Source organism: Cyanistes caeruleus, chromosome 6 (assembly GCF_971803275.1).
Source record: "Cyanistes caeruleus chromosome 6, bCyaCae1.hap1.1, whole genome shotgun sequence".
Taxonomy (NCBI): Eukaryota; Metazoa; Chordata; class Aves; order Passeriformes; family Paridae; genus Cyanistes; species Cyanistes caeruleus.
Window position 1 is genome coordinate 66,989,130 of NC_141706.1, and position 26,659 is coordinate 67,015,788.

General features: G+C 51.3%; 3 protein-coding genes across 3 annotated transcripts; 1 reads left to right on the forward strand and 2 right to left on the reverse strand.

Annotated features, from left to right (window-relative positions):
* The first annotated feature begins 810 nt into the window (after positions 1-810).
* DNAAF2 (dynein axonemal assembly factor 2) lies at positions 811-14,102 on the forward strand. Its single transcript, XM_086892900.1, has 3 exons — positions 811-2,673; positions 11,515-11,661; positions 13,357-14,102. The coding sequence occupies exons 1-3, from the start codon at positions 811-813 to the stop codon at positions 13,846-13,848; spliced, it is 2,502 nt and encodes an 833-aa protein (XP_086749026.1). The 3' UTR covers positions 13,849-14,102.
* Positions 14,103-15,336: 1,234 nt separating this feature from the next.
* Positions 15,337-17,249, reverse strand: MGAT2 (alpha-1,6-mannosyl-glycoprotein 2-beta-N-acetylglucosaminyltransferase). Its single transcript, XM_023927125.2, has one exon. The coding sequence runs from the start codon at positions 17,155-17,157 to the stop codon at positions 15,820-15,822; it is 1,338 nt and encodes a 445-aa protein (XP_023782893.2). The 5' UTR covers positions 17,158-17,249; the 3' UTR covers positions 15,337-15,819.
* A 1,559-nt stretch (positions 17,250-18,808) lies between these two features.
* LRR1 (leucine rich repeat protein 1) lies at positions 18,809-26,240 on the reverse strand. The gene is made up of 4 exons (XM_086892882.1): positions 25,996-26,240; positions 25,824-25,922; positions 21,791-22,518; positions 18,809-19,640 (listed from the first exon to the last, which is right to left on the reverse strand). Exons 1-4 carry the CDS (start codon positions 26,170-26,172, stop codon positions 19,388-19,390), a joined length of 1,257 nt encoding a protein of 418 aa, XP_086749008.1. The 5' UTR covers positions 26,173-26,240; the 3' UTR covers positions 18,809-19,387.
* Positions 26,241-26,659: the final 419 nt, after the last annotated feature.

Sequence of the window (26,659 nt, forward strand, 5' to 3'; positions counted from 1 at the left end):
AGTGGATGAACCAGCTGCATCAGAACAGGAAAGGAGCATCTTTAAAAAAAAAAGGAATTAAAGAGAACTTGCATTGCTGGTGATCAGAAAGGAAGTTTGGAAATGGGGGAAGGATTTTTCTTTGTCTGGGAAATGCCCAGGGAAGATCTGCAAGGTGTTTTATAATGGCAGCACCTATGTGAAGATGGTGTTATGCAGACAGGACAGGGAGTGCTAAAGGCAGAAACATGATCCTTTAGAACTTCTGGAGAAGGCTGGCAGGAGGAAATCTTGGAGGGAAGTGGGAAAGAGCAAAAAACTCAGCCAACCCCTGCTCCAGGCGCTTGTGGGCACGGAGAGCAGAGTGGGGCTGCCCCAGGTGCCCAGGCCAGGTATGCCACAGAGGGGAACCTTTGTGTCACAGCCCGCTGGGCTGACATGGCTCAGGGCAGGAACAGGAGGGACAGCAGGACACGGGCTCTGAGGGGACAGCGGGGCCGGGATGGAACCTGGGTCCCGTACGAGACTGGACTGCTGATTTAAAAATGCTCTGTGAGGGGATAGCCCTGGAGCTCAGAGCTGTGGGACGGGGACAGAACATAAACTTTGTTAACGATGGCAACCCAACCCTGCTGATGCCAGGGGTGATGTCCGGAAACCACTGAGGGGAGAGATGGAGAGGCCTCGGCCCTGAGGGACAGCCCGCCATGTTGTTTGCCGTCTCCATAGTAACCGGCGCCCCGACGCCGCCATCTTGTTTACCGTCACCACAGCAACGGCCGCCATCTTGTTCAGCGTCCCCACAGCGGCGCTCCGGGCCGTGCCGGGACCATGGCGGGCGCGGGGCGGCTTCAGGACCTGGACCTCAGCGCCGAGGAGGCCGAGCGGCTCCAGCGCGCTTTCCGCGACGAGCGGTTCCGCGCGCTGTTCGCAGAGTACACGGCCGAGCTGACCGACCCCGAGCAGCGCCGGCTGTACGAGGAGGAAGTGGCGGCGCTGGAGCGGGAGCGCGGCGTTGAGGTGCGCTTCGTGCACCCCACGCCGGGCTTCGTGCTGCGGACGAGCCAGGACGGCTCCCGCCGCTGCTACATCAATGTGTGCAGCAACGCGCTGATGGGGGAGCCGCGGGCCCGCGCCGAGCGCGGCGGGCAGCGCTGGGAGCTGCCCTACAGCCTGGCCCCGGGCCGCGAAGAGCTGCGCCCCGCCGGCCGCCGCCGCCTCCTGTACGATGTGGTGTTCCACCCTGCCGCGCTGCGCCTGGCCGCCCGCAGCGCCCGCTTCCGCCGCCTGCTCTGCGACACGGCGCTGGAGGCCGTGGAGAGCCGCTGCGGGGTGCGGCTGGACCGCAACAACGCCACCGTCCTGCGAGGAGTCTCCTACAAAGGCGTCCCGCAGGCGCCCGTCATCCGCTCCCCGCTGCCCGGCGGCGCCCCAAAGCCGCCCGACGACGGGGAGTCCCCGCTGCCGCCCTTCCCCTTCCCGCCCGCCGCCGCCCCAAAGCCGCCCGCCGCCAGAGGCTCCTCGCCCGCCGCGCCCCCGCCGCCCTCCGGCCCCACCACGCCGCGCTGGAGCATCCGCCACCGCTCCTACGTGGACCTGCAGGACTACCGGCACAGCCGCGACTCGGCGCCCAGCCCGGTGCCGCGGGAGCTGGTGGTGACGGTGGAGCTGCCGCTGCTGCGCTCTGCCGAGCAGGCGGAGCTGGAGATCCGCGGGCGGGAGCTGCGGCTGGACTCGCGGTGTCCCGCCTACCGCCTGCGGCTCCCCCTCCCGTACGACGTGGACGAGAGCGGCGGGCGGGCCACCTTCAACAGGGCCCAGCGGCAGCTGCAGGTCACGCTGCCCGTGGTGCCGCCGCCGGGCCCGCGGGAGCGGCGGGAGGAGGCCGGGCCCGCAGCCGAGGAGCCGGCGGAGGCAGGGCCGGCAGAGGCGGGCGGCGGAGCGGCTCCTCCTCCGGAACTCGGCCCTGGCGGCGCGGCCCGGAGCACGTGTGGCGGCGGGGAGCCCGGTGATCCACTCGCCGAACCCCCGGCTGAGGCACTTTGTGATCCATCTGCCCAGCCCCTCGCTGAACTGCCCTTAGAACCACTCTGTGACCCGCTCGTTGATCCCGCCGAACCCCTCACTGAACCCCCAGTGGATCCCTCTGAACCCTTTGCTGATTCCCCCGCTGAACTCCCCGCTGAACCTGCCACTGATCCAAGCTCTGAACCCCCTGCTGCTCCAACCACTGACCCCCCCTCTGAACCCTCCGCTGATCCACCCGCAGAACCACCCAGCGAGCCCCCGGACCCGCCACCGCCCTGCTCCGGTGCCGCTTCCCCCATGGGCAGCCCCGAGCCGGCCGTGCCCACGGGGGACACCCCTCCGCCGGCCCCCGAGGAGACGGCCAAGTGCCCTCCTTTCCGTGCCCGGCAGGACGAGGCGTCCCTCACCCTGCTGCTGCTGGTGCCCGGCATCCAGCCCCAGAGCCTCCACGGCGATGTGGGCACGCACCATTACAGCCTCCGCTTCTGCAGCGACACCGCTGCCTTCGCCCTCTTCCTGCGCTTCCCTCCCGCAGCCGCGCTGCTGAGCCCCGAGAGCAGCGTCAGCCTCTCTGCCCACAACGCCGTGGTGCGGCTCGCCAAGGCCCCCGGCAGCACCGGCCTCTGGGATAAGTTCAGCTTCGGCCTCGACCCCTCCGCTCTGCAGGTAACAGTGGCCACCTTTGGGGTGTCACCTGCCCGAGGTGTGGCTGCTGCTCGGTGAGTGGTGTCTCAGGGAGGTGTCAGGGGCAGCTGGAAGTTGCTGCTTCCTCCGAGAGCTGCTCCAGGATGTCAGTGCGGTGCCCTGATTTGTGCGAGTCTCGTACGAGCAGCGCCATGGAGCTGACCCCTTCATCCTTGGAATTGGAATGACTTCTGCCTCCCATACAAATATTTTTCTAAGGGAAATTCTGGTGATGGATGAAAACGGTGCCTATATCCACTAAGTGTCCTTAGTGTTCACTTTTAAAGCTGTGTAAGTTGCTCGTGCAGCCTGTTCACACAAAGAACGAGGTTTATGATACACCAGGCTTGCACACGTGTGCATACACCCTCAAAAAGCGTAGGGACAGTGTCCCTGTGTCTGTGTTTTGGGACAGAATTCCCATTTACAGCCACAGGAACACCCATTAGTTCAACCAGAGCAGAACAGCAAGCAGCAGCTATGATCTGCCCCAGTTTTCTGGGTTAAATCTTCACCTGCTCTGTCTGAATATGATTCTAATTTAGGATTTTCTGATTTTATGGGTTGTTGGGTACTGATGCTCCTGTGGTGGGAGAAAGTGGGGTGGCTGCATCCAGTGTCCCCAAAGGGCTGCCCGCCTTGTGACACTGTCCAGAACCACTCACACGAGTTTTGTGGGGAGCCACGTTCCTCTGCGAGCTCAGACTTCCACACAGCTCCCCTTGAGCAGCGATTAAAGCTGCACAGCTCTTGTGTAACCTTCCAGCCATGGGATTTGGAGTTTGGCTGGAGATGAGAGCAATAAAACCTCTGCAGTTTGGATCACGTGCATTGGGAGTGCAAGTCCAGGATGCTGGCAGGCTTCAAGCGTATCCACTGGGATAGACTTGGCTTGGAGCAGCTTAATTGCTCCATCCCTACAACTAGAAGTGACTTGTGGATGATTTTGAAAGGTACTTATCCAATTAGTGTTTGTGCAGCTGAAACCATGTTGAATTTCCCATTTAGCAGCCGCACACCTTTTACAACAGCAATTCCTGTGAAGGAGGAGCTGATTATTTCGGGGAAGTATCAAAGATGATGAATTTATGGAGAACCACCCACGCTGAGCTGTTTGCAGAGCATTTCCTTTGCTTTTACCGGAGCGGGAGCCTGCAAGTCTGTGCAAGTGGGGCCACAGAACACTCAGTGCTGCTGTTCACTGCTGGCATCTGGCACTGCCTGCTGCTGCCACGTCAAAAAAGCCACTCTGTAAACTCCTGCCTGGTTTCTATGCAGGTACAGAGGCTGCCCAGGGCACTGGTGGAGCCAGTGAGATTTCCATCCTTGGAAAGGCTCAAAAAACCTGTGGATGTGGCACTTGGGAACGTGGTTTAGTGGTGAACATGGTGGTGGTGCTGGGTTGGTGGCTGCACTAACAGAAGTTTGGTATATATGGATTTGTTATTGCAATTGGAGGAACATTTTGTGATTGAAAGTTGTTAAAAGACTACCCAGTAATGAGATTTTTGGCTTTGTGAGTTATAAAAAAACCCCTTGAATGTGCTGATTTTATTATATATTGCAAAATGTTTTGGGTGGAGTAGAAGAAAGAGATTGGGCATTAGTCATCAGTTTCCCGGCCATTCATTCACAACAGACTCCAAGAGGTTCTCCTGGCCTCCAGTCCTTTTGGACACTGGGCCTGCAAATTGAAGCAGGAGAAATAAACTGAAGTCATTCGTCCTGTTTGCTTTTCTTTTAATCTGTGCTATTTCCCCAAAGTGCCTGAGAGCTGCACTCGCTCAGACTGAAGGGAGAAAAATGAATATTTAATTAGAGCCACTATTAGATGCTGCCTTCTGGCCATTAACCATTTGTTCCTGGTCACTTTTCTTCTGCTTATATTGATTTCTTCAATTTGTCTGATGCCACCTTGGGGTTTTTCTGCCTTGAGTCTCATGCCATAAATCAGAGCTGTGGTTGTTGCACTGAGACCCGTAACGAGTCACATCAGTCATTGCAGAGTGCAGAGCCCTGTAAATAAATGCCTTTGGGGAGTTTTTGGGGTTGAGGCAAGCAGGAATTTTTGTCCTGGAGCAGGAATTTTATCCTGCACCTCCCAAACTGCTTGTTGGTCATCTCTTCTCCCACAGCAGCGTTGCCAGAGAATGGTGCCTGGCAGAAGTGAATCATGGAATGTTTGGGTTGGAAGGGATCCTAAAGCTCAACCAATTCCACCCCTGCCACGAGCAGGGACACCTTCCCCTATCCCAGATTGCTCCAAGCCCTGTCCAACCTGGTGAATGTTTTTAACAGCTATGGAATTCCTGCTCTGCTCTATTCTGGGAAGTTGCTTCCTGCTGGAGGCCGAGGGTTGTGTTCCATGTGTTGTTTCATGGAACAGATTCCAGAGCCTGCCTGCCCAAATCATTCCCATTGAATGTTCCTTTTTGGAAGTTGGTCTGATCCATGTACTGGTAGAAGAATGAGTTGAGCTTATCTGTAGGTCACCGTGATTGAAACAGAACTTCAAGAGCTGCTTTTCCTTTTGTTGTCAGCTGTGGCTGAATCCCTGTGCTGGAAGATGATCTATTTAGAGCTCAGTTTCCATAGATGCCGAGCAGTTGGAATTCCCACCCCAACAAGTGCCTCTTTTCAGGAAATCTTTACAGTGCCCTGCTCTTCCCTGGACTTCACCTGTGAGGAGTTTCACTCCTTGGCCAAAGCAGAATGTCCACACTGCAGTTGGACTCGATGATCTTGGTGGTCTTTTCCATCCTCTTGATTCTATGGCTTGTTATGGTGACCAGAAATCCTATAAAAATAAACATTCCATAAGTTTGGACGCTGTGTGCTTAGGGTCACATATTTCAGGTGTTTAAAAGCCACCTTTTGTCGCTGCTCTGGTGCTCAGTCACTGCACCAGAGACCACAGTGCTGACCTTGCTCCAGGCCCTGTTTTTCCAGGGAATAATCTCATGACCTGAGGAAGCTGCCTGATTTCCCCACTGTCAAAATCTCTGCCCTTTGTCTCGAAATACCAGCCAAGGGCTTTGCTCTCTCCATTATTCTTCATTGCAGTTCACCCTCTGGAACCTTCCACACCTTTTGCTTAAATCCTGGGAATTCAGGCCTGGGAAACTCCTGCATCAGAGGGTTCCCCTTCATTTGCAGACAACACAGCCTGGGGAGTAAATGATGAAGGAAGAATGGTTGGGAGTTAAATAACCATTAATAAAATCTGTAATCCTGCCAGGCAGGGTTTCTGAGAACGTGTCCCGGTGTGTCCTGGTTTATGGTAGTGCTGGAGCTGAGCAATTATGGAAATTGTGCCTTTGGAAAGCACTTGGAACGTCTTGGAATGTTTGGCCTCCTGGGGTTAAATGCTCGATTGGTAACAGAAATAAAAAGCAGTTTTCTGGGGGTGTACTGGGCTGCTGAGACTTGGGGGCTCAGTTCTGGGAGCATGTGAAACCCATTTGGCAGGTAATTAATTCTGCCAGCAGTTTTGGGGTCGTGTCTGCTCCTTTTAATGGGATTAGAAAAAGACTGGTTCATGCAGGAATTCCCTTTTAGGCTGATCCACCCTTCCTGCCCTTCTCAGAGGCCTGGAATGGGTTTGTTCAGAGGATGTGTGCTCAGTCCTCTGGTCAGTTCCCCCTGGGCTCCCCTGGCTGGGCAGGGAACTGCAGCCAGCCCATCCCTTTCCTAAAAGATCCCCTCAGATCTTAGGGAGAAAGAATATCAGGATTTAACTCACGTAAACCCCCACGGGGCTCCAGAGAACAGCAGGGAGCAGAGGAAAACAGAGGAAATATTTCCTCTGCTTTCCTATGCATTGCTTTTTTAACATTTACAGGCTGAAAAAGATTATACTGAACATTCCTGAGGAGTTCATGCTTGGAGCTGAGGCTGAGTTACGCTGTGTGAGGGATGCAAATGGGAATTTCTCAGAGATAGGGAAGTTTTGTTTAACTTTCCTGGGAGTGTTGAGGCCTCATTGCAGGATGTTCTACATGGATTTGATTTTTCTGCTTGGCACAGCCACTAGTGCCTTGTGAAGGAGACCCTTTGGAAACTTTTTGTTGCTTTTTCCTTCAGAAAGCAGCTGGTAAAAAACACATGTGGAGCTGTTGGAGCAGGTCCAGAGAGGCCATGGAGCTGCTGCAAGGGCTGGAGCCCCTCTGGAGCCAGGCTGGGAGAGCTGGGAATGTTCCCCTGGAGAAGAGAAGGATCCAGGGAGAGCTCAGAGAACTTTGCAGGGCCTGAAGGGGCTCCAGGAGAGCTGGAGAGGGACTGGGGACAAGGGATGGAGGGACAGGACACAGGGAATGGCTCCCAGTGCCAGAGGGCAGGGATGGATGGGATATTGGGAATTGGGAATTTCTGGCTGGGCTGGAATTGCCAGATTTGCTGTGGCTGCCCCTGGATCCCTGGCAGTGCCCAAGTCCAGGCTGGACACTGGGGCTGGAGCAGCCTGGGACAGTGGGAGCTGTCCCTGCCATGGCAGGGCTAGGATGGGGGGATTTAAGGTCCCTTCCAACCCAAACCATTGCAGGATTCTGGGATGATTAAGTGCCCCCTAGAAGAGGCTGGGATAAGGTGATCTGGGCTGATCCAACCTGGCCTTGGACACTCACAGAGATCCAGAGGTAGCCACAGCTTCTCTGGGCACCCTGTGCCAGCCCCTCCCCACCCTCAGAGCCAGGAATTCCTTCCCAATATCCCATCTAAATTTCCCACATCCCTTGTGTGGAGCTGCAGGTGGCAGAGTTCTGTTGCTCCTGGCACTGGGACCATGTGGAAAAGGCCAAGGGCTGCAAGTGCCCCTGTGGGCTATGCTGGGCTGGCTGAGCTCAGAATTAGGGCTCTGGTGGATAAATGTTTTCCTTGGTTGGAGAATCAACCAAGCATGAAACCTTGAGAGCCGTGTTGGGAAGTGTAAGACATGGATGTTTTAAACCTTTGCTGCCTTTTGTGGAGAAATCCTTCCCAGACAGCTGTTTTGCCCTCATTTCCAAGCTGTTTGGAGTTGTTGCACAGTTTCTTTGGAAGTCAGAGTTCTAATTTTCAATTTCCAAGCTACTATAAAGACTTATTGTAATAGTCAGGGGTTACTTCTAAGAAGATGCTGCTGGAAACTGGGGCTGTTGAATGTAATCCTACAACAGTTTATTTTCGGTTCAGTTAATTCTGTGCTCAGCATTTCAAGACTGTTGGCAAGTTTTTTGGGAGGTCAGAGAAGGACAAAGAAGGAGAACACAACAAACTTATTACTTCACATATTTCAAAGTAATCTCTTCCCCAAGCTACATTAAGGATCATAATTAGTTTGCTTCTGCTATAAAACAAACTCATTTCTGAATAGTCTTTAATTGGTAGCTGCATTTTGGGAATAACGTGACTACACAAAACAGTTATGTCAGGAAACATTATTAACCTACTGATGAAGCTCATCAAAGCTTCCTTGGAGCTGTTTCATCTTTGCAGTCATGAGCACCTTGGAAAAGTTTTCATTTCACTACAGGTACCAAAACTTTGAGTTTCAAATTCTCAGGTCTCAGAGCTGGCTTGTGCTGGGACCCCACAAATGCAGAGGTCAGGAAATCCAGGTCCTTTTCCATATTGGCATGAATTGTTGTGTTTTGATGAGAGAGGTTGTGGCTGCTCCATCCCTGGAGTTGTCCAAGGGCAGTTTGGATGGGATTTGGAGCAGCCTGGGATAGCGGATCCCATGGCAGGCTTGGAACTGGATGGGATTTAAATCCCCTCCCAACCCAAACCATTCTGAGATTCCCTGATCCTCTCATTACAGGAACCACAAAAATAATTTAAGCCTGAAATCTGTCCTGCTTTTCAAACTCACAGCCTGCGTGGGAGGTAACTCTGGATGGAAACTGTCTTCAATTTGGATAAATTAAAGCGGAATAAACCCATCTGAGTGCTGGGGGCAGCCGTGAGGGGACCGGCTCTGCGCCGTCGGTGCTGTGAGACACAAGGATGGGTTTGAATGATGAAGTGCTCTAGAAACCAAAGTCATCCCTGCTAAGGTTTATGTTAATTTGGTCTCAGTTTAGTCACAGGGAAAAATGAGTGTGTACCAAACAGCAGATGACAGTGTGTGCAGGGAAAAACAAATTAAATTCGAAGTTGCTAAGAGAACATCATAAATACCAGAAAATAAACGGCTTAAATTGAAGAATTATTTTACAGGGTCATTGAAATCAGCTGCAGATGGTTGTCCTCTGTTTGCTCTGGCTTGGAAGGCAGAGCAGGCTTTAGAATAAATTCCTGAATCATTTTTTTCCAAGGTCTGTGCTCTGATAACATCTGCAGTAATATAAATGCCTTGGTGTGTGCTTCCCGTGAATGCAAAGTCTGAGTTACAGTGGCTGGTGGAACAGGCTAATGATAATCATTGACAACAAACACATCCCAGGTCCATGATTTATGGCAGGCCACGGGGTAGGGATGGGGTAAAATGGTAAATATTTACAAAAATTCAGAGTTGGGCTGGGCTGAAACTTGGTAAAATTGGTTTGCAGTAATGATTCAGAATTAACAGAGCGACATTACAAGCGGTTACTTTTTATCCTCATTTAAAGTACTGATTAATCATAGAATTATGGACTATCCTGAGCTGGAAGGGACTCACAGGGATCATCCAGGGCAGCTCCAGGCCCTGCACAGACACCCCAGCAATCCCAGCCTGGGCATCCCTGGGAGAAGTGTCCAAACCCTCCTGGAGCTCCGGCAGCCTTGGGAATGTCACCATTCCCTGGGCAGTGCTCTGGGGGAAGAACCTCTCCTGCTAATAGGAAAGTTTTAGTTTTTTAAACAATGTTTTCTTCAAAGAAAACAAATTCTTTTGTTTTTAATTAGGATAAAATTCTCCAGAAAGGTTCAGCACATTCTGCCGAGTCCTGATTGCGCTGAGGAGGAGCGGGTGTCCCTCACACAGCCACGGGGGCCAGATGCAGATTCAGAGGGGAAAAAAGATTCTTTTCCTCATTTTATGGAGAAAAAGTAGGATGGGACTTGGAACAACCTGGTCTAGTGGAAAGTAATGAAAGTTCCTGAAAATACCCCATTGGATAGGGGGCTGGAATGAGATGAGCTGGCAGGTCCCTTCCAACCCAAACCGTGATTCCCTGACTTGGATTTCAGCTGGGTCAGGAAGTGCTTTGGAAGTGCAGGCAGGGCACCAAAATCCCAAATCCCCTCCAGGAGAGGCTGAGCTCTCTGTGCTCTGTGGGCCAAACATTCCAGGGCAGAGCTGGGAATTCTCCTCCTGAGCCGCCCAAGGATCGGGTTCAGGAGCTTGTGGGAGTTTTGGTGCTGCACAGATTTTGTGTCTGCGGCCCCTGCCTCGTTCCTGTACTCTGACATCTTCCCCTGAGCTCTGCAGAGTATTTCCACAGCCTAAAGCTCTGGCAGATCCCTCTCTGGCAGGCAGGAGAGGATGCAGCACGAGGGAATAAGAATTTTAGGCTTTGCATGGAGAAATGCAAGAAATAGGGATGTTCTGAGAGGGTTTTCAGTCAGGGCAGCTCTGCTGCACTTTAATCTCTCCCCAAACCATCCCAGCATCCAGTGCTGGCTCTTTGCCTGGATTGTAATCTTTCTGGATAGAAAATGAATCCAATCCTCTGCCTTGGAAAACCAACAGTATGTCTGTTATGACTTTCCATATTGTGATTTCTAATTTAACTAGTGGAAAAAATAGGACTCTGGCTTATTTTTCCAATCCTGGTTTGTGGGGTTTTTGTTTGGTTTTTTTTTCAAGATGACAGTTAAATTTTGTACCTCAGACACAATGTGACATCTGGCTGTGCATAAGGCTCCATCCACAGGGGGCCAAAAATGTGCAGAATTGCCTTTTTGCTTCTCGGTCTGCAAGATGTCAGTGATAATTGAATGTAACTTTCATTGGATTGACAAGAGGGTTGAACTGGACCGAGAAATTGAAAAGTGTGACTTAATGTGGAAGGTTTGCAACTTGTCCCTGTTATTTCCAATTAAATAAGGAAGGTAATTCCCAGAACCTAAACTACTCCTCTAGGTCAGACTATTTTTATTGTGTCTGTCCTTAGCCTCAGCCTACACAGATGATGTAGGAATAACCCAAGGACAGGGAAAGCTCTGCAGGTCCTATGAAACAGCCCCTCCAGGATATATTTTAGGACCTTTAATTACCTGTAACTGATTTAAATCTCTAAACCTGTAGCAACACATTTCAGGTTGTGTTTATGAACATCCTGGAAACACACCCCAGGCTGTTTCTCTGCCCGGGGATCCCTCTCCTTTTGTTTGTTTTTTTTCCCCAACTGGTTTGGCTGCGTGGAGATCAGAGCAGCCTCAGTGGTTGGGTGTGAAATGGATCCAGCCCTGAGTGTTCCAGATCTGATCTTGGAGTGAGGATCCTGCAGTGCCTCTCCAAGGAGGTGTTTGTGTTTTCCTAAAGACAGACAGGAGACAAATCCACCACAGTCTAACACCTTCCTGCTGTTAGGACAGGTGAGGATGGTGGAACCAGGTCAGTACAAATAATTTTTCAGAGAGAGTCTAAATCTCTGTGTTATTCACCCATCCAAAGAGAGAAATAGCATTTCCTTTTTATTTGATACCATGCATATTAGTACTTTGAAGCAAAATTAGCTAAGCACTGGTCTTAATTAATTTCACCTCGTTCTTTGAATGTCTGGCTTAGAATTTCTTTGTCAAGCCATGAATGTGCTGTGAAACTTGGGAATCGCTGTCCTGGCTTTCTTTGCAGCGAGTTCTTGGCCCAAATACCCACAAAAAGAACATAACCTGCTGTTTTCTCTTTTTTTTCCTTAGGAAAGGTTGTTTGTCAGTGAGGAGAACGTTGATGGATTTCTAGGCACTGCTTTCTGCCCTTCCCCTTGCTCCCAATCAGCACTGGAAAGGCAGCCATTAATTGAAGTGCTGGATGTTACTGAGGACAGAATTCAAATCAGGGTGGAGGTAAGGATCCAGGAGCAGCACAGGCTGATTTATGTTCTTCAGCAAGATCCTATCAAATCCCACTGGAACAGCTTTGTTCCTGTTTTGTCCTGAGGAAGCAGGGAAAACCCAGGACTGGGGTTATTTGCAAGTTAAATGTCAATTTTCAGAAGCAAAGCTTGTGTTTGTGCCATTTAATGTGACCAAAGATTGAAACCTCCTCTGTTTCATTTGAAAGATGCAGAACTGTGATCCAATCATTTAAAAAAGTGCTTTTTCCTTGCAGGAATAACTCATTCACTCAGCCTTGTACAGGTAGAGAAATCCTAGAGGATTTTATCTGGGAAGAATCCTGCCTCATCTTTATTCAATCCATGTATTGGAATACTTGGTGGGTTCCTGTTGTGTAGATAATTAAACATGAGGCTATTAATCTTAAACACTGGTCTCAAATTCAATCCTTGTAGTTTCAGGCCTCATTCAGGCTCTTCTTCCTCTGTCTAGAGCAAGACAGGCTGTTTCTGGGATCTGCCACGGGATTAAAGTGTCCTCCCTTGGCAAAATAGATGGACAGATGAAGAAATCCAAATGTTTGTTTTGTAAGGAGGAAAATGTGAGATAAACCCCCCACGTTCACTGGGATTTCTTCATTCAAAATTCAGATGAAACTTTTCTGAAAAGAAACATAAAAAGCAGAAACAAGCAGGTCACTGCTGTGGCCATGAACTGGGGACTGCAGCTGGAGTTAATGTGTAGCTGGTTTTTTGGGAGGCAAGTTCAGATGAAGCACATGACCTCTGGAACTGGGCTGGAGGCCCGAGGATTTTCCCAAAGATAGCGGATCCAGCTTAACTTTCGCAGCTGCTGTGGGTTGGACATAAAAAAAGTGAAATTCTGAGTGTTGGAGAGCAGATGAGTCTGGTTTGGGACCTAAGGGCAGCTTAGATACCTTAAATCATCACCTTCCTGCTCCTGTGTGGGGCCAGGAGTTGGAGTTGATGATTCTTGAGGGTCCCTTCCACCTCAGGGTATTCCATGATTGTGTTTTCCTTTGGGAAGGACTGACTGGTGTTTCTCGTGTTTCCTGCTGGGGTGAGCAGTGGTTTGGGGGTGTGAGAAAGAGCCTGTGTCTCTGAATCCATGAATCCAGCTGCTCTTGGATAGATCCCTACCTCTCCTGACTCCCCACTGCCAGGGACCTATGAATTCCCAGCAGTTTTTTGCCAAAACACACAGTAATGGTGAAATTTGGGCAGTGCTGTTTGGACAGCACCTCTCCCCTCCCGAGGCAAAGGGCAATTCCCGGATCTGCTCCGCAGTCATTCCCTAATTGCTTCCAACCTTGCACCAAGAGTTGAGATCCCCTGGCTGATTCTGTGGCTGCTGGAATTGGGAGATTTTGGGAATCAGGCTGGGTGTGCTGAGTGGCCGCTGCCCAGCGCCTTTCCTAGAGCGGAGAAATCCCTGGAAAGCAGAATGTCCTCCCTGGACATTCCCAGTCAGGAGCAGGAAAACCTCAGCACCCGCTCACTTGGCTTCTAGAAAGAGAATCATGGAATCACAACTCGGTTTGGAACCTTTTCCAACCCCCATGCCATGGGCAGGGACGCTTTCCACCATCCCAGTGGCGCTGAGCTGTTGGAGAAACAAATCTCTCCTGTCTTGGTGTGCACAGTTTGTTCCAGCTAGAAAATAATTCATTTCTTTCCTTGACAGCCACAGGAACGTGATGGAGAAGGAACACTTGGCAGCTCTGGGGGAGCCCTTGCTGGAAGGACCGACAGCAACTACCCCGAAACAAAGGCAGAAACAGAGTGTCCTGCAGCCGAGGGAGGTGCTGCAGGGTCCAGCCCCGCTCCCACAGCTGGAACAATAGGAAAAGCAGGCTGTGCTTCACACCATTGTTTGCAGCATGAACCTCCTGCCACCAGTTCAGCGATTCCTGGCGGATCTGGGAGAAAGGAGCCTGATTTAGAAAGTGCTGCTGCAGCAGGACACACAGCCCCGGCCCCAGGCTCTGGAAAACAAGGAGAAGTGCCAGGGGATGAGGATGAGGATGAGGAGGCAGCCCCAGGGCTGGGCAGCAGGGCAGGATCCCCCGTGCTGCGGGAGGTGAACCCCGAGGACGGAAGCGTGCGGATAATCCGCGATCACCGCACGCGCTGCCCCGTCCCCTTCCACAACTCTTTGCTCTACGAGCTGGATTAGTTTCATCGATTTAAGGATTTCCTTCTGTTGTTTGATACTTGCTCTGACTTCCATGTGATGATTCCAGGGCCCATGGGCTCCCACTGAAACTGGTGCAACACCAAAACCTTCCTTAACTTAAAATTGTTAATAATTTTCTAATCACATCTTTGGCAATAATTTTACTTACAAGAAAAGTTTGCAGTTGGAGGTGACTCTGAGCTCCTGGAAAAAAATGTATCTTTATTGTTTACATAAATTTTTTTATTCTCTTCCCTCGTTTCAGGGATTATTTGTATATATCCTCGGTCTAATGGCTCCCTCGGGAATTGAGCAGTAGTCATCATTTTCCAAACCTTTCATTTTGTGATAACTGCAGGATTAGACTTGCAGTGATTCTTAGCAATCAAATGAAATTTCTAATTACCCGGAGAAGTTCTAATTAGTCTCCTAGAAATAATCAACATTTATACCCTGTATTCCATCCTAGTGCTGTGCTTCAGATCTGCAGCACCCAGATATCCCCCAGCTGAACAAATTCCATTGCACAAGAACATCCTCTGAACACGTCTGCTCTGAAGTATTTACAATTGGTGAAATAGATTCTCTTTATCCAGATTAGATTTATTTTTCTCAGTTTCCCTCGAATTTCAGCATTTCTCACCCCCCTAAAGCACAATAACCGAGAGAACACATCTAATAATAAACTTCCTGTTCCCCTTTCCTCACTGCTGCTGAACCAACTTCTGTTTTCGTTTGAGAGGTGCTTTAGAGGAGAGTTCATTTTGCCTCCTTTCAGGGCACTGCTGTCACATTTCTCTGTGAAGCACCAGTTTGGGTGTGTGGTTTCAGAGCTCAGCAGGAGCCACAGCTGCCCCAGACACCTGCCCTGCCCTCCCTGGTGCCACATCCTGCAGGAGCTTTGCTGGGCTCAGCTTAACCCCATCAGCTTTTTGGGAGAGGTCTCGGAGCGTGAGGCACCAGCAAAGCTTCAACACCAGCCCTGACCCAGCAGAACAGAACACAGAGCGATTACCTTGCAAAACTGCTTAAATAACCCCCAGAAAAATAAAAAAAACCCCAGCATTTTCTTTCTCTGCCATATTTCTGTATTCTACAAAAGCTGCTGAGGTGCTTTTGCCACAGCTGAGTTCAAAGAGGAGTGGCCTTAGAGCTGCTGCAGCATTCACAGCCGGCTCCGTGGTCCCAGCTCAGCCCCTTCCCACCCCACAGCAGCAGTTTTGACACAGCTAATTTGGAACAACTTTTTCTTTTTTTAAATCCAAACAAAAGAGGTGTTGTGCCACCAATTTGCTACTCTTTTCTGCCTCGATTAATGAGTATCATTAAAAATTTAATGAAGTTAAATGCACACTGCTAGAAGGGGTGATGGCACACGTCCAGCCCTTGGGATTAAAGAAGAGAAACTCCCCCCTCCTTCCCATCCTGACTTTTTAGGAATACAAGATGACATCATCTTTTTGCTGACAATCAAGAACTTCTCTAGGCTTACAAAACAATGGAATTTTTATTTTGGCAGAACTAAAAAAATCATATATTTATCTACATCGTAGTAAAAACAATGCAATTTATTTCTTTTTTTTTTTTCCATCCTTCATATATTCATCGACACAGCGCAACCGAACCGGGACTCGGGGATTGGGGGTGAGGTGACCCCGGGTGGGACCCCAGGCACCACCAGAGCTTTGAAGCACCAAAAAAGATGCACTTAAAATTGTTCTCCTCCTCCTCCTCCTCCTCCCAGCAAACACAGCAGCAGGTCACTTTTTGCGTAGGGGCTGCAGCACGTCACCCGTTTCCAAAACGTGGTTGCCAAACATGAGAGATTACTATTTTGGGACACCTTTAACAAGAATGTTTATTCATATTAAAGCAGAAACCAACTCATAAATGCTGTTTATACACGTGTGTGTGCCTGGAAGAGACACAATGGAACAACTCAAGGAGAAAAGGCGGCTGCGAGGAGGATCCTCACTGGAGTCTGCGGTAACTCTTACAGAGTTCGTGGTCCCTGATGTCTCCCCACCCTCCGTTCTTGACGTGAGGGGACAGGGGAGCCATGGAGTACCTTTTACTGACGCTCATCGCCTCGGGAAACAGGTACTGTTGGTTGCTGTTCAAGAGAGAATCGATTTTGGCACTCTGGGTGGACGGTCTGCAGGATTTCTTGTGGTGCATGCCACAGTCCCCCGTGTGAAAAATCCTGGGGATTTCGGGAACCAGCACTTTCCAGAACTTTGGAAGACAAGAGACAGTCAAGTGCTGCAGAGTCCAATCCCAGTTGTAATCATCGTAGGTGCAGAAGGCGTCCGTGCACTCGATGAGCTTCTGGTAGGTGTCTCTGCCGAAGGCCATGCCCATGTTGTGCTCCGTGGACTTCCACGTCTTCATCTCCACCTTGTCGGCGCGGCCGGCGAAGCCGCCCCGCACGGGGCTGTAGGTGCCCAGCGACACGAGCTGGCACTCGGGGCACTCTCGCTGGCGCAGCGCCCAGAGCTGCTTGAGGACGTGGTAGAAATCGGGCGCCAGGTAATGATCCTCCTCCAGGAAGAGCACGGGCCCCGCGTGCTCCCGCAGCGCCCGCACGCGCTCCCACACGAAGTGCAGCTTCCACCACCAGTGGTGCTTGGTCTGCGCGAAGCGCGCCTCGCGGTAGTGCCCGAACGAGTCGGGGAACTCGGCGTTGATGCAGCCCAGGCGCAGCGCCGCCGCCTTGCCCACGTCGCGGGGGCAGTCGCGGGGGTCGTGGCCCGGGAACTCGCGCGGGTACAGCTGGATGCTGAACGGGAAGAACACCTGCAGCACCGGGCAGAAGTCCACGCGGGCCGCCAGCCGGTTCAGCTCCTCGGCCCACAGGTCGTGGCTCAGCACCAGCAGCACGTTCTCCACGCCCGCCGCCCGCCGCAGCGACTCGAGCAGCAGCCGCAGGTGCTCGGCGCGGTCGTGCACCTGCACCACGAGCACCACGTCGGGCCGCGCCGGGAAGCGCCCGGCGTTCCGCACCGGCTGGTCGAAGTTCAGGCGGTACACGAGCGAGCGGTAACTCAGCGTCGCGTTCTCGGACAGCACCTCCGCCGCCACGGCGGCCGACGCGTTGGCGACGGGGCGGCGCGGTACCGGCGGCGGGAGCTCGCTGACCCGCGGCGGCTCTCCGGTGCTACCGGGACCGCCCCGTTGCTGCTGCTGCTGCTGCTGCTGCAGCTGCTGTCGCCGCCTCCCGCCGCCGCCGGTGCCCCAAAGCGCCAGGGCGCAGAGCGCCAGCGCCAGCGCCAGCAGCAGCACCTTGCGCTTGTAGACGCGCAGCCGCATCGTCCCGGCGGCGGCGGCCCCGCTCCGCCGCTCCCGCCGCCGCCGCCGCCGCCGCTCCCGCTCCCAGCGCGCGCGCGCCGCCGCCGCCCCGCGCGCACACGTTGCCGCTCCCCATTGGTCGCCGCCGCGGCAGCCGCCGCCTCGCTATTGGTCGGATGAGCCGTCAATCAACTCCGCGGTGCTTCCGCCGGGCTGGGGGGGCCGCGCAGCCGCCGCCGCCGCACCGCGCTCTGATTGGGCGGCGCCGAGAGGGGGCGGGGCCAAAGCGTGAGGCGGGGGGCGGGAAGGGGCAGCGAGATCCTTCGGGATTGGGAAAAAATATTGGAAAAAAAACTCTGGAAACGCAAAGAAAACCCAGGGAAACCGTCAGGGATTCCCGGGAGTAACATCAAAGAGAAGTGAATACAAGGTTTGAAAAATAGCACGTTAAAAATTATCCTGCAATGACAAGGATAAGGTGAGAAATCATTCTGAAAATGCAGGAATAAGATAAAATCATTGTAGGACTGAAAGAATAAGATAAAATAATTCTAAGATTGAAAGAAAATATATTCTAAGATTGACAGAATAAAATAAAATAATTCTAGATTGGAAAGATTAGGAGTATAAACCCATTCTTGAATGGAAAAAAATAAGAAAAATCAGATTAATTAATTCTAGAATCCGAAGTATAAAATGAGTCTAAAGTTTTCAACATTAATATAAGAGTAAAATAATTCCAGAATTGCAAGAACAAGACAAGGAAACCTGGCAATTATAATATATAGAAAGATAAAATATTTCCAGAATTTTAAGGACAAGATAAGAAAACAACCCTGGGTTGGGAAAAAAAAATATAAAAATAAAACTATTTTGGGATTGCAAGAATGACACAATAAACTTGTTCTAGAATGGCAGGAAATACGAGAAAAGTCTTCCAGAATGGTAAGAACAAGAGAAAATAGGTATAGATTTGAAAGAAAATCTAGAATGGTAACAATAAGAAGTTTGTTCTAGGATTGTAAAAATAATTTATTGTAGATTTTATGTAAATAAAATAATTCTAGAAAGGCAAGAATCCCTGCCCCAATTCCCTTCTCTTATCACATGCTCCACCCAAAAGGTGTTTGTTTTTCCATGAGGAATCCCTGCAGTGGGAATCTCTCTCCCTTCAGGATCAGCCCGAGGTCAGCTCTGGTTACATGGGAAGGGAGTAATTCACAGGATCTCAGAATCACTAAAATTGGGAAAAACCCCTAAAATTGAGTCCACCCATCCCCAGCACTGCCCAGGCCACCACTGCCCCATGTCCCCAAGCGCCACATCCACACGGATTTTAAATCCCTGCAGGATGGGGACTCCCCTTTGCAGGAAGGGATTTTCCCTAATATTCAAATTAAAGCTCCCCCAGCTGGCACTCAGTGCCACTTCAGTGTGCTGCCTCCAAGCCATCACATTTTCCAAGGAATGGGATCCCTAAACACTTCTTAAGGGATCTTTGATCCCTGCTGTTCCCATCTCCCAGTCACGAAGCAGCTGACAAGACAGGAAATAAACGAATTTGTGGATATGCTCAACCTTTTGGTGTCTTCCCCAGAAAAATACCAGCAGTTAATTCCTGGAATACCCTGGCTGGAAAACTCCTTGGACAAAACACAAATCCACACGTCCATAGAAGGGTTTCAAAATTTATTAAGTCAACACAGTGAAACAAATTCAAGAATCATCGGAGGATTAAGAAACAAAGTTTCAGGCACGTATTTAGAAAAAAGACATTTCTGATATCACAAAGAAAAACCCCCAAAACCACATTTCCTCTGGTAGAAGCCCAGCGATGCTGGTCCCTGCTCCCAGTGGGAATGTTGTAACCTTTAAAAAAATGAAGCACCTGGAATTAACCGGTCTGGATGCGGTTTCTCCTCCCTTGGGAAGAGCGGAGTGCAGTCCTTGCCGTGGGCAGAGCTCAGAGCCTCACCTGGGAAAGTTTGGGATAAATCCACTTTGTCCTTCCAGGAAGGAACCACCTACCCCACAAAAAACACCAAACTCTGAGCAAAGCCCCGGCAACAGCGAAAGGAAAACACATTCTAAGGGAGGTTCTCTCCAGCTAAACATTGTGTTCCAACCAGAGGAGATTCCAGAGGGGGACGAGAGTCGGGCCAGGCGCGTCCCCTCGCTCCCAGAGGGATTTGTCTCCGCAGGAAACGCCTCCAGGCTCCTCCATCCCCAGACACAGTGGACAGAGCCGGTGTCACCCATTGCTCTGGAGGTGCCTGTCCAGGAACTGGGAATAGCAGTCCAGGGAGCAGAAGTAGCAGAGGACGGGAGCGTCCGTGCCCCCCATGTTGTCCACGAGCACCACGGTGTGCGCCACGTGGTGCAGGTTCATGGTCACCGTGATCTGGATGAAGCTGCTCAGGCAGGAGCTCCCACACCGACACGTTTTGGCCACTTCCAGATCCTTACAGAGGTGGGAAGGAAGGAGGTGACAGCCGTAAGGGATTCTGTGGGATGAGAGGAGTGAGGGGGGGTTCAGCACAGTTACCTGTGGCGCCTGAAGGCACTGACAGGACACGGGCACCAGCTGGGAAATGCCATTCCCAGGGCACACTGTGCCTTCAGTTGTAGCTTTCGTGTTTTCCAGATTCTGTACTGCATTAGTGTGTGACTCTGAACTTCACATAAAGCGTGAGAGTTCTCCTCACAGCTCAGTCAGACACAACAATCCTTTTCCAGCCACTGCTGCAGGTTCAGGCCCCAAAAGTGTAAACAAAATCAAAATGATGGAGCAATCTGGGAGGATGGGGCTTCGTAACCTGAAGCTGTAATTGGACAATGTGGAAATGGACCTAAACTTACAGAAGTGTGAAAACTCCTGACCCAGGGTCCATCTGGTACTGCCCAAGGTGCATCCTTTGAAGGCTTTTTTAATAAATATCTGCTTTATTCCTTTAACTCTGCCCAGCCTCTCTAGGCATCCCCCAGACATGGAAGACCAGAGATTTGGGACTGGTTAGGAACAAAATGCCACTTCCCTAAGGACATGAACTCCACGACAGGGAGCTCACAGCAATCCTGGGCCACAGCCAGTTACAGAGTTAGAAAGATTAAGAGTAATGAGAATTAGAGAATTAAAGGAAGATTAAGAATAATGAGACAACTGGGCACATTCTGTTCTTCCCTCACATTCTCTGTGTTTGGGCCTGGCCTGGCACAGCACCCACAATTTACTCCTCCCTCTCTTACACCGAGGAGTAGCAGCATTGAACCACAACTCGGAAAAAGCAGGAGATGAATTGAGCCTTTTGCAGCAGCACTGCCCTGCAGGCATGAAATCAAAAGTTTCTCCTGCTCCACAGCTCTCTGCATCCATCGTGTCAGCACTGACATCCAGAGCTGGGAACGGGAATTGCTCCTTTTGGAATTTACAGCGGAGCAGTGTGGAGTTTGGGGTGGAAATGATTCCCCTGAGGAATTCTGTCGGGGTAGCTGAAGTGTGGGTCTCAGCAGTGCCCAGCTGGCACTCCAAACTCAGCACAGATCCCACTGACTCACATCCTGCCTCCACCTACACATTCCCCAGCCTTTCCACACACCATCACTCACACAGCTAAGACTCCTCTGGGGCTTTTTGTTTTTCACCACCTTAATTTCAGAACACCCTTTTTTTCTGGGAAAAGCAGAATCATGTACTCTGGTACTTTCCCAGAATCAAGACTGATTTCCAAACATTATTTTTGCATCTTCTTCTGTTTTGTCCCTTTCCCAAGGTTTTTACAGCGACTGAAATCTGACCAGTGCTGAGGGATTAAATCCTCTAGAAAAAAGCCTTAATATTTACATCAAACCCACTGCAATTTATATAAAGCTGGGAAAGGAGACATGTGGGGTTTAATTATAAAACCAGCAAGGTCAGCAGTGGGTGATTTGGCCCAGAACATGTGGTGGCTCAGCTCCTTTCAGGGTGTGCCTGTGGATGCCTTTGGTGCAAATTTCTGCACAATTACCCCGGCTTTATGGGGCACTCCCCACCCTAATCTGCACCCACAAGATGCAGATTAGGGACACTTCCAGCCACTCTCCCCCCTTTTCTGTGCCAAATTTCTGCCTTTGTGCTCCCTTCCCACCTGGAGCAGGGTGGGAGCAGCAGCTCCTGGTACACAAGGATCAGGGGTGGAGAGGTGGAAGTGGTGTGGGGGAAGAGGAGGGAGCTGTTAACAAACAGCAGCCTGGGAGGATGGTATTTACTTGGTGAAATCGTATTTTTTTAAATGACCTCCAAGCTGGGCTTGTTTGAATGAGCCAGAACACCTCCACTCCAACACCAAGGGAAAATGGGAGCTTAAGGAAAACCTACAGCAGGGAGAAGCCTGCAGAGAAAGTGGCTCAGGGTTGTAGAATTGATACTCTTTTCCCAAAGTTGGCCAAAAATATTCTGTTCATCCCCCCTTGATGAATGAAAACACTTCAATCTCTGTCTTTCCTTAAATGCTTCCAAAGGCACCAATTCCCTGCCTTATCCTGATGACTTGACAAGGGGAATTCAAAGGAATTTTAATCTTATTAAGATAATGGGTGAGAAAACAGGCACTGAGGGGAAAGGAAAGGACCAGGTGAGAAGGAGCAGTGCCAGGTGTGCCCTCACCACCCTTACCTGTGATTGACCGTGGCCCTGGCAGCACACTCCAACAGAGTCAATGGGATTTTCAGCTGGATGTTTGGAACCAGCGGATTGGGCTGCTCAAAAGGATTCCCAAAGAGATCCAAGTTCTCCAGAGAGAGTTTCCTGAAGTCACAGGGCAGGAAGGGCAGCTTGTTCCGTGCGGCCGACAGGAAGCGCAGGCGGCTCAGCTGCCCGATCCTGCAGGGCAGGCGCAGCAGGGCGTTGTCATCCAGCCGCAGCTGCACCAGGCCCCGCAGCTGGCAGAACTCGATGGGCAGCGCCTGGATCTGGTTCTGGCTCAGGTCCAGGAACTGCAGGGATTTCTGCAGGCCCGAGCTGCACAGGGCCCCGCTGAAGGCCTCCAGGTGGTTGTCGTGCAGGTCGAGCTCCTGCAGACACACCAGGTCCCCCAGCGTGGCTGGCAGCTGCTTGATGTGGTTGTGGCTCAGGTCCAGCTTGCGCAGCTTCTTCAGGCACAGCACCCTGCTGTCGATCCTGGCCAGTTTGCAGTACGAGGTCTGCAGGTGCTCCAGGGAGAAAGGGAAGCTCTTGGTGAGGGGATAATCCCTCCTGGAAGTGATGATCATTTTGGTTTTGGGTTTCTCCACGTCGGAGTTCTTTGCTGGGACCAGAGGTGAGAGAGGGAGAACTCCGGTGTCGTTGCCTTGGTGAGCCAGTCTCACGGCTGAAAGGAAAGTCTTTAAATTGATCACATTTGCCTGCAGGGGAACACAAGGCTGGAGTTAAAAAAGTTCATTATCCTGGTTATTAACACCTTCTGGGCTGTTTTGTGTGCGTCACTCAGCAGGGCAATGGGATGGGAGAGGGAACAGCTCTGTTATGAATAATCCGGGTCAAACTGTGCTGCAGCACCCAGGGAAGGAACAAAGCACCAAATCCACAGCTGGAAATGAAGGAGAGAACAAAACCTCCAAGCACTGGGAGCCCCCTAAAACCTACCAGGATAAAAAGAACGAACACAAATGGGGAAATCAGAGGTCAAAAACCTGAAGCAATAATTCCTGGAAGTTGCTAGGAAGGAAGAGGATGGAAGGAATGGAAGAAAGAGGACGGAAGCTGGAGTTGAATTCAGCAAAAGGAAGGTGGAAGCTAAGTCGGTGCTTGTGGCCACACACAGGGGCAAATTCTTTATACACAAGGACCAAATAATGCTTGAGGTGGGATACAATATTTTGGCAGTAAATCCCAGGATGGTTTGGGTTGGAAAGGACTCAAAGCCCATCTAGTTCCATGGCAGGGACACCTCCCACTGTCCCAGGTTGCTCCAAGCCCTGTCCAGCCTGGCCTTGGACACTCCCAGGGATCCAGGGGCAGCCACAGCTGCTCTGGGAATTCTATTCCAGGGCCTCCCCATCCTCACAGGGAAGGATTCTTTCCCAAATCCCACCTACTGCTGCCCTCTGGCATCAAAGGCTCTCTCTCACTCCCAATATCAGAGCATCAAGTGGTGTGTATTTTAAATAATGATCCAGAAAGCTCTGATGCATCTGTTGCACTGATTTAATTCACTTTCATGAACATCTGTGACCAAATATTTCCCTTCTAGATTTTCCAGCATGTCTCTGCTCGAGCTGATGTGCGGCTGGCAGGCACTGAGCTAAAAAGTGAATTCCAAAATAAAAACCACATTGCCACCATAGAAGGAAAAGAACTAATTTGGACTTCAGAGAGCCCACAGGTTGTCCTTGCGTTCCCAGTTGTCACCTGCCCAAGCTCAGGGACACATTTTGCACCTCAAACACAATTTTGCCCCTAAACGTTTAGACGAAATCTGAGAGGGTTCAGGACTAGAGCACTCAGCAGAAGAAAACAAAGATACTTGAGACAATCCTGGATAGAAATGTGAGAGAAAAAAAGACATTAGAGGTCAAACTTCATTGACTGCATCTGTAAAGTAAAATTATCATTTTCCAAAGCACAATTCCTGCTGTGACACCTTCCAGAGGTGGGGAAGTTGCACAACAAACTTTCTTTGTATCCAAGGTTATCCAGAGAAGCTGTGGCTGCCCCTGGATCCCTGGAAATGTCCCAGGCCAGGCTTGGAGCAGCCTGGGACACCGGAAGGGGTGGATGGGTTGGGATTTAAGGTCCCCAAACCATCCAGGGATTCTAAGACCACCAGTCCTCGTTATCTCAGAAGTCTAACACACACATTAACAGCTACAGAATTTCCCTTAATTCCAGGCATGTTTGTGCCATTGCCAAGATAACTAAATTAGGAATTAAATCCAAAAGGTCCTGCAGATCTGTAAGGACCAAGTGAAATCAATACTGTGCACCAGAATGAAGTTACAGGCAGGATTTCTTTGCTCTCAAACACAAAGCACAATTCCCCCCCACCAAGGGCCACGTAAGATCTCCAAACCTCTTGATGAGAAACCCTGAATGTGCTGAGGAAAATACTCACACACCTAAGGGGGAAAAAAAAAAAAAAAAAAAGCCAATAATTATTTGGAAGAGCTCAGGATGGAATTTCCTGCCCCAAGCCCAAAGTCTCAGCCACAGAGATGATGCTGGGAAAGGAGTTTAAAGTGTGTTGGTGCCTCCCTGAGCGCTGCCAAGGAAATTTGAGCTAAGGTGGCTCCAGAGAAGCAGGCTCAGACCTGCTGAAGGGAAATAAACCCCACAAAACACCCAGAATTTATTATTTCTACTCTAGGGGTGAATGCTCTGCCCTGATGTTTCCCAACTCTGTTCCTGACCTGGCTGAGTGCAGCAAATCCAGTGCCTGGCAGAGCACAAGCAGGGATTTTCCCATTTCCAGTATTTGGAAATCTCTTTTCCACAAAGTTTTTGTTCATCTTTGAGAGTTAAGAAGCTTTTCTGTAATGAAGTAGTAAAAATCTGACAGAAAACTACAGAAAAATGATGAAACATCTTAAATTTGGGTTCTGGATTTGGAGAGCTTAAGAGGAACTTGTAATATTTTGAGATCAACTTTCTGATTTTTCACTCTCCAGCAAAAAAAATTCAGAGTAAAGGAAGCAGAATTTATTCTGAATCTAATACAAAAGCCTTAATTTTTCCAAAATACAGAGCACATTGGCTTCTCACAGAAAAAAAAATACCTGGGTTTGGTGTCCTCCCTTCCTATTTAACCCTTTAACAGGTTCACAGAATTCAGGCTGCTTTCCTCAGATTCAGGTAACAGAAAGGAAGAAGGATTTTCTGACCCATCAATCAACATGATTTGCTTTTATTTACACAGCCTGACTCTAAAAGTTTTACATAAGAACTCAGAGGTTTTAGAAAACCTGGCCCACTTTTCTCTCCTATGAGGCTAAAAAAGATACCTGCAACAGGCAGAGAAGAAAAGGATATGAGAATTTAGTGATAATACACGTTTTTTTGGTGAGTTTAGTGCTGTTAAAAACACTTTCCAAGTCCTCTGGGAACTGTGAATAAATACATTGGTATCTGAAATAAGGTGAGACGGTGCCTGTGTGCGCTATGAAAGCCATGGTGAGCATGCTGATGTTTTTGTCCATGAAAACAAGAGGACTCTCCATTTTTTTTCCATGAGAAAAACTATAAGGAACAATTATTTCATGAAATTTAAGGCCAAAGATCAACATTGCATCAGAGGGCTGAAAAAAGTTTTTTTTTCTGAAGAAGCTGTGAAGCAAAGCATGAAAATAGATTTCTGAAGCAGAAGAGGAAGAAGAACACAGCCGAGAAAAGAGGGAATGGCTTCCCAGTGGGGCAGGGATAGATGGGATATTGGAAAGGGATTTTTGGCTGTCAGGGTGGGGAGGCCCTGGAACAGAATTCCCAGAGCAGCTGTGGCTGCCCCTGGATCCCTGGCAGTGCCCAAGGCCAGGCTGGACATTGGGGCTGGAGCAGCCTGGGACAGTGGAAGGAGTGGAACGTGACGGGATTTAATGTCCCTTCCAACCCAAACGTTCTGGAATCCCACCGTCCCTTCCCTGCTTGCCGCGGCGGCTCAGAGCCTGCAGAGCCGCGGCTCCGCCGCCGTTCCCGGCGCCGCTTCTGCCGCTCCCACCTTGCTGAGGCACAGATCCACCGCGGGCTCCCGCAGCCGCACCGTGGCCTTTCCCTCCTCCACGAAGCGCGTGAAGAGCCGCTCCACGTTCTGCTGCACCTGCGGGCACAGCGGCCTCAGCGGCGGCCCCGGGGCAGCCCAGCCGCCTCCCGCCCCCCGCCGCCGTCCCCACCTTGTAGCGAGCCCCGCCGCGGTCCCGCGCCGTGCACACCATCAGGTAAATCCCGGCACCGGCAGCGCCGGGCGGGCGCCCGAGAGACAGCAGCGCCCTCGCAGCGCGACCGCGGCCCCGCAGCCCGCAGCTGGGCAGGAGCCGGCTGAGCACCTCCACCTCGCACTGCAGCCGCATCCCGGCCCCGATCCCGGCACCGGCCCCGGCCCGCGCACGGCGGGCGGCGCCGCCGGGGGCCTCCCGCGCTGTGCGCGCACAGGCGCCCGCCGCGCTGCCGGCCCGCCGCCCTGCCGGCCCGCCGCCCTACCCGGCCCCGCCCGCCGCCCTGCCCGGTCCCGCCCGCCGCCCGGTGAGGGGCGCGGGGCCGCCTGGCGAGCGGGATCGCGGGGCGGGAAGGGCGGGCGGCGGCTCCGGTGGTACCGGCGGCAGCGGCCGCACCGGCAGCGGCGGGCAGCCCGAGCGCGGGCCCTCAGCACAGCGCCGGGAGGGCCACTGGCACCTCCTGCTGGAGGCGGCTGGTGGGGCTTGGCGGGAAGGAGAGAGAAACGGCTGGAGGGACACGGGGTGTGAGGGGACACGGGAGTGAGGGGACATGGGGTGTGAGGGGATATGGGGTGTGAGGGGACACGGGGTGTGAGGGGACATGGGGTGTGAGGGGATAGGG

What these genes read in the sequence shown, in the direction of transcription:
- DNAAF2 (XM_086892900.1), top strand. Translation starts at nt 811, where the DNA reads ATGGCGGGCGCGGGGCGGCTTCAGGACCTGGACCTCAGCGCCGAGGAG. An exon ending in TCGACCCCTCCGCTCTGCAG is followed by an intron (nt 2,674 to 11,514) that starts GTAACAGTGGCC and finishes TTTTTTCCTTAG; the next exon opens with GAAAGGTTGTTTGTCAGTGA. An exon ending in GAATTCAAATCAGGGTGGAG is followed by an intron (nt 11,662 to 13,356) that starts GTAAGGATCCAG and finishes TTTCCTTGACAG; the next exon opens with CCACAGGAACGTGATGGAGA.
- MGAT2 (XM_023927125.2), bottom strand. Translation starts at nt 17,157, where the DNA reads ATGCGGCTGCGCGTCTACAAGCGCAAGGTGCTGCTGCTGGCGCTGGCG.
- LRR1 (XM_086892882.1), bottom strand. Translation starts at nt 26,172, where the DNA reads ATGCGGCTGCAGTGCGAGGTGGAGGTGCTCAGCCGGCTCCTGCCCAGC. An exon ending in GCGGCGGGGCTCGCTACAAG is followed by an intron (nt 25,923 to 25,995) that starts GTGGGGACGGCG and finishes CTGTGCCCGCAG; the next exon opens with GTGCAGCAGAACGTGGAGCG. An exon ending in TGGATCTGTGCCTCAGCAAG is followed by an intron (nt 22,519 to 25,823) that starts GTGGGAGCGGCA and finishes GTTCCCCTGCAG; the next exon opens with GCAAATGTGATCAATTTAAA.